Genomic DNA, 6548 nt, shown 5'->3' with positions numbered 1-6548 from the left:
CAGAGATTCCATGTTCTAGGACTTGGAGATGTGCTTGACCCAAGTAAAAGAAACAGTACTTGGCCCACCTGTGACAACAGCACCCATGTTCAAGATGAGACCCAAGAGAGGAAGGTGGCATGCAAGGAGAGGCTTGGCAGCCACCATGTGCACAGCCACGGCCAAGCCAGGGTCCTGTCCACAGGTAAGAGTAGAGCAGCATCCTGGAATCGCTAACTGCATTTCCGGACCCAGAGCCCCAAGGTTTGCTCCACACACCCCATGTGTATTGCTCCCTAATTTTCCGGAGCTGATTCTGGGGCCTACTGGGCTGTGCCACCAGGGGGCACCTCCCATCAGGGAGCCTGGCAGCCTGGGCAGGAAGGCAGCCCAGAGAGATCCAAGTTGAGGAATTCCTGGTCGATCACAGCCTGGGTCCCTATGGGGAAGTCAAGACGGACTACAGAGTTAGGCCGTGCTAATACTGTTGGAGGAGCAGCCGCCACAGGAGCCATGCTGGGCACCCCTGGGGACTTGGCCACCCGAATCCTGCTCGTCCATCTCAGCAGCCATGGGCATAAACATTTGTAAACTTACTGCTCATTAATATTACCTGAAAGAAGATAATATCTTGTTGGATTTATTGAGTTCCTTACGAGTATACAACATAATTACTGGTTCCAGTAAACATTAAGGCCAGTGACCCAGACTACAGGCCTTCTAAGGCACTTGCTCTCCCATACTAAACATGCCTGTGCCGGGCAAGCTGCGCTCTTGCCTTCCTCTGAGGGGCTTTGTGGGCTCACGCAGCTGCTGAGGTGCCTGCTCTCCCCAGTCCCTGTCTTGGGAAGTCACTGCCAAGGTCCATGGTCTTGAATTCTGGGTACAACATTTTGGCAAAACCCCTGACAGCTGCTGCAAGGAGAGACGAGGAGTCAGAGGAGGACAAACGAAGGACTGGAGACCACGACAGTCCTTGCCAAGGTGAGCTGGTTCTTGTGGCAGTCCGACCCCAGAGCCACTTCGTGACCCCCGGAGCAGAAGCCGCCTTCCCCACGCTCTTCCCTGGCAGCGGCTTGCAGGGGACGGGAAGTCCTCCGGGCTCGTACTGCAGCTCACAGGACCATGGCCTCCCACACTTGCGTTAGCTTCTCCTTGCTCATGGTGTTGAGGATAATGTGATTCTGATCATACTGCGCACCCCCTGGAAGGAAAGAAATGATCAAAAAAGGACATGTGCCTGGGGTGAAGGGGCAGCGGCAGACGCCAGCCCAGCACCAGCGGAGCAGAGGGAACAAGGTGTGAGTATGAAGGGAGACGGTGGTTTGGACCAGCCGGCCCCAGAGGGTCTCTTCCAATCCATCACGGGACTCCAGTCCAGAAGTTGGACAGAGGACAGCACAGAGAAGGAAAAAGGAGCAGAAGGGACCAAGATGCCCCGGGGAGCGCAGCTGTCAGACGCCTGGCTGAAGGGCTGTCCTAGCAACGCAGCGTGGCTGTAGCAAATCAGAGGGGACGTGGGATGCCAGCCAGGAGGCTGCAGTGGGGACAGGAAGACTCCTGCTCCAGTGTAGAAGCAAAGCTCCTCGCAGGAGAGATGCCACATGCCACCACGCCAGAAATGGGGTACCAAGAACTCCCCAACTGGCTCCTGCCTGCGAGTCAGACGGACTTCAGATCCCTTGAAGTCAGCCTCGGGCTTCCTGCAGTGGACACGTCAGATCTGAACTGTTTCCTGGTGTGAGGTAAGCATCCTTCCAGGTACTGTCTCTACGTGCACACTGCCAAGGACCCCCACAAAGCCCCAAGTAAGGACACAAGGCGTGACTGGGATTGGATACCCCGGCTCCGGCAAGCAGCAGCACTATATGGTGTGCGAGCCCTCCAGCTGCAGAGGGAAACGGTCCTATCCCACCCTTTTGTGACTCACAGGTTTATTATCAGGTTATGTAGGAGCTGCCTCCATCCAGGTAGGTGAAGGTGCTGGGGTGCTCTCGCATGCAAGTTTCCAGTGGGGGGACTAGAAACCCCACACTCTAACATCACACACACCCTATACAACACTCGGTTTACAGGAGGTATGAGTGAGGATTCTACAGAAAGTTCATGGAACACCCATCTTATGAGAAGACTGCGTGGGTCTCAAATTCCTAAAGCCAGTTTTCCATGAACTTATTCAAGGCCCTTCATATGCATGAATTTCAACTTTTTTCTTGTACCAGAACGCCAAAAGGTTGTGGAAAATAGAGTTAAGAATGTATCTTCATTATCTAAAGGGAACAGTGTCCCCTGTTTTACTTTTCAGGGTTATGGTATCTTCGTGTACTTTTTTGAGTACATTAGCATCAATTCCAAGAAGAACCCTGAAGATTAGAAAGTTCCTGAGAAATCATGATTCATTCTTTCACTTCAGGAAAGAATCCAAATCATCACAGACCTTTGTTTCTTAGTTTCTACTGTTGTTAACAGGTATGAGGTCTGGGATCATATGTGTTTGCCAAAATAACTCATTACCCAAACACTGGAGAAAGGAGAACAACCACCTCACGTCAATTTCAATATGTGAGATTCAACCTCCTGTGTGACCTTACTCCCTCACGTCCACAAGGTGGCAGCATTCTCCGGCGTTCTAGTGCAGTCATCGCGCACAGCCTTACTCAACAAGGCTGTTAGGACTGAAGGATTACGAGCAGCCGTGAGGAGGGCCCTCTGACAGTCCCACCCATGATGTGGGAGCCAGGACCAGAAAACATGTCCTTACTGCCAACCCACACCGGGCATTCATATGCCTGGAGCCTCTGCAACGTCGGCTCTTCTTGGAAGCCAAAGCAGCTTTTCTCACGGGGTCCCCCTAGCGGCCAGCGCAGAGCCTGCCGCCGTGGCCGATAAACCTAAGGCAGCCTCACGGGGAGACACAGGCACATCCTGCTACGAGAAACCCAGTGGCAAGCATCTGGACCTAGCTGTTAAAGACACCAACATCGCACAGCAGAGAACCTGGCTCTGGATGCAGGCTCTGGGTTGCCTTTGTATTTATTTGAAAGGCAGAGAAATGTCTCCCACTGGCTCACTCTGCAAACAGCCAGGGGTAACCATTTTCAAAGGCTTTTCTTAAGACACATGATCACAGAAAAAAACAAAGGAATTCATCCTTACCTTTGATGTCCAAAACCAGATTTGGCTTTAACTTGCTGTAGATCCTGCCGTCGGATTTCATACACCAGAACTGACTCTCAGCGTTTTGGTCAAGGGCCAGGCCCAGCTTGGAACCAGACGTCACCAGGCTGCCCACAATGGTCAGGCAGCAGTCTTCCGCTATCTGCTTAGAGAAAACAAGGAGATAGCTCAAGAGATGCAGGTGCATGCTGAAGTCTCACGGCAGTTCTCTGAATTTCATTTGCCCCACATTAGGCATTTCAGCTTTCAGCCAAAAGAACTAGAACCAAACATCCAATGTTTATGCCCTGTGCTTTGGATGGAAAGTTCCTGATTCTTATCTATCAGGAAGAGAGACTTCTGCCCTGTGTAAGACCCTCTGTCTTAGTAGTGAGAAAAGCCTCGAGATGGTAAGGCCTTCCCTCACGGAATCTTCCAGGGCAAGTTCTGCCAGACGTGTCACCCCCGCCAGGCCCGACTTCCAGAACCTGTGCAGCCCCGGAGTGGCCAACAGGCAGGTAAGCAGATTCAAGTTGCATTTTTGGTATTTCTTGCCTTTCCTTTGGAGATCACACCTGAATTTCCCTGAAAAGGCACACTACTGAGCTAGGAAAAGAAAATACACTCCCTGGGGGTGTCTCAGGAACAGTTTCCGAGTCATTCCCTGCAGCCCATCTACCCTTAACCTGAGGGTGGGCACAGCGCGCGGCCATCCGGTGCTCCCCGTCACGAGCACGCGTGGCCAAGCAGCACACCTCCTCCGAGCAACTGCAGGCTGGCACTGTCTCCTCCAATCACCCCTCTTCTCCTGTGCATGTCTGAACAGTAACTGTATTTACTGCCAGGCTGTCTCTCCCTCCAGCCCGGTCAGAAGCAGTCCCCAACCTGCGCTTCTCGCTAAGGCTGCCTCCCTGTTACTGACACCAGGGGAGAGGATGGGGGAAAGCATGTTTTTAAAAAATATCAGGAGCCCCAGGGCAAGTGTGTAGAAGCTGGGGGGTAAAAGCAGACGTGCCTGGTGGAGGCACAGGGTCCTCTCGTGCAGCTTGCCCTCATTCAGCTTCTCACTGGCTCTCCGCAGGACTTGCACTGGAGGAGCCGAGGGGCTGGGCATTCCCCACCTCGCTGCATCACGGGAGCACAGGGAAGTGGGCACGGCTGGGCCCCTGGGGATCCCTTCGCCTGTCATCCCCTGCCCTGGGCTTTCCCCGAAACACAAGGCAACCCAGAGTGCCTTTGGTTCATGGCACCAGGGCTAAGGAAAAAAGGAGCCCAACACAGAAAATTTGATTTTTCTATGATTACCTCAAAATCAAGAACAGATTAAAAAACCATTCCAACTAGGATCAATGCTCGAGTAACCTAACTGAATTTCTTAAGACTTGTTCTATCAGAGTATGAAAGGTGTTTTTTCTCTCTCTCTCTGAATGCACGCCAGGAATTGTGCAAAAGCACTTATTATTTGCAGAAAGATAGGACAAGTCAGCGTCCCCCGCCACGCCAGCTCTCACAGCCCGCAGGCTCCCAGGAGCTCACCCTGCATTTGATGCATCCGTCCTGATACACCCAGATCTGATCATCGGCCCCGACATCCTCCATGACCTGGACCCTGAGCAGCTTCAGGTCCTCCAGGTTCCCGTTGGTGGACATGAATAAGCCCGTGGCCTTGTTGCGAAGTCGGAAATAAATCCGTTTCTAGAAGACAGAAAGTACAGCAGACAGTCACAGAGGGGTCATGCTGGGGGAGGCACGCCCTGAGCAAGCCCTGACTTCCTGCCACGTGTAGGTGAGAGATCAGCAGCGCTCTCACCAGCAGGTGCAGAGGGTACCGGGTAAGGTGCGTTTGACAAATAATTTCCAAGGGCCTGGGTCGGGCAGCCTGCCTATGGACAAGCCAGGGCTTGGGACACACCGTGTCTTCCCTTGGCTTTGAGAGTGTTTGGGGAGCAGCCACATCCCCCCTGCACCAGCAACAGCCCCTTTTTGGGGTGGCGGGAGGGGGAAGCAATGGAGAAGGGAAGACAAGGGCAATCTCAAGTTTGCATCAACCCGTCTGGCTTACATTTCCACGAGGCCCTCTTCACGTCCCAGAGGAGGAGGGGATACCTGAATGAAGGGTCGCAGAGAACCTATTTGGCGACAGCCACTGAACTCATACCAGTTGCACACCTCAGCCGGGGACAGCAGGAACTGTCGACCTCTGTAATTACCAAATTCATAAGTGACCCATCTGGAAAAAAAAAATAGGACCACAGTCAGTGCCAGCCTCCCTTCACAGCAGACCCCCAACTGTGCAAACAGAATGCTCTCCAATTCTAGACTGAAGTTTCAACATCCATTGGGGCTGGGCAGATGAAACAACCCCATCTTCTAGAACACTTAGAGCCATTGGCTCTGGACAGATAACACATTGTGGGTGTAGGAGTACTTATGCCAGAAAGATCCATTCGTAAGTCTTTTCAGTAATGCACCTGAAATGGACTTACTGGGACTGCTTGACACTGTTATGAAATACCTTCAGCTGTTAACAGTGGATCCTGAGGTTATTTAAATGGTTCACATTTGCAGAGCTCTCAGTGTATGAAAATACAGACCACAAGAAAGTATTTTGTGTGTGTGAGAGTGTTTAAAGAGAGAGTAATCTTTCTTAAATCCAGACAACCCCTGAAAGTGCTGCTGTCACACCCTTGAGGGCTGTGTGTTGCAGAACGGACTGTGGGCCTCACTCCTGCACACACACCACACACCAGGAGAGGGCGCTGTTTTTCATCCTGAAGCTCTACTATGTGGTCATTTGGGGAAAAGGACTTCAATACCTGCTACCCTAAATGGCCCAGCCCTCTCCAACACTTGATGAATACAGGCAGACAATACCTTAATTTTTTTCCAAGTAAAAGAAAACTTTCTTAAATACACTTGTTACATTGATAGTACCTGCTCATCTTTCTACTTTATTCCATTTTGGAATCATTTAACATTAAGGAAAAAAAAATCTTCCCAGGTTGACTTTTAATCATTGGCACAGCCTTGACTCCTTGACAAAGGGAAATCCCGACTGCAGAATCCAAGGACTAAGCTTCCAAAAGAACTTGTAAAATAAGCACTCCCTTTCTTATCTGCTAAAAGAGCACTCAGTAAATCTGCTGAGCACTTGGGTACAAAGCATTGCCCCCAAAGACTTCGAAGATGTTAAAGACAAGGTTCTAACCCAAAATAAACTAGAAATTGGAATAAGGATAGTAGAGTTTTTAAACCTGGTTTTCTGCAGTGGAAAAACTCTACTACGAAAGTGCATAAAGAGTGATTATTACAGAAAACTAGGTGTTCCGTGTCAGTTCACTTAAAGTCAAGCGAGAGAAATCTGATCATATGAGATTTTTAAAAAATTACTGTACTGACTCAACAAGGAATGA

General features: G+C 50.8%; 1 protein-coding gene across 1 annotated transcript in view; it reads right to left on the bottom strand.

The window, feature by feature from the left end:
- Positions 1-598: 598 nt before the first annotated feature.
- Positions 599-6548, bottom strand: part of CRYBG1 (crystallin beta-gamma domain containing 1) — a 50212-nt gene continuing 44262 nt past the window's right edge. Inside the window, exons 17-20 of the mRNA XM_040983841.1 lie at positions 5242-5365; positions 4672-4830; positions 3136-3298; positions 599-1183 (exon numbers count right to left, since the gene is read on the bottom strand). Of these exons, the coding sequence (XP_040839775.1) occupies positions 1095-1183; positions 3136-3298; positions 4672-4830; positions 5242-5365 (535 nt within the window). The 3' untranslated portion in view covers positions 599-1094. The remainder of the gene's footprint in view (positions 1184-3135; positions 3299-4671; positions 4831-5241; positions 5366-6548) is intronic.

This window comes from Ochotona curzoniae, unplaced genomic scaffold (genome assembly GCF_017591425.1).
Source record: "Ochotona curzoniae isolate NIBS_2020 unplaced genomic scaffold, NIBS_Ocur_1.0 contig_3819, whole genome shotgun sequence".
NCBI classification, from domain to species: Eukaryota; Metazoa; Chordata; class Mammalia; order Lagomorpha; family Ochotonidae; genus Ochotona; species Ochotona curzoniae.
Note: the sequence above shows the minus strand (reverse complement) of the source record. Positions and strands in the feature narration are given on the sequence as shown.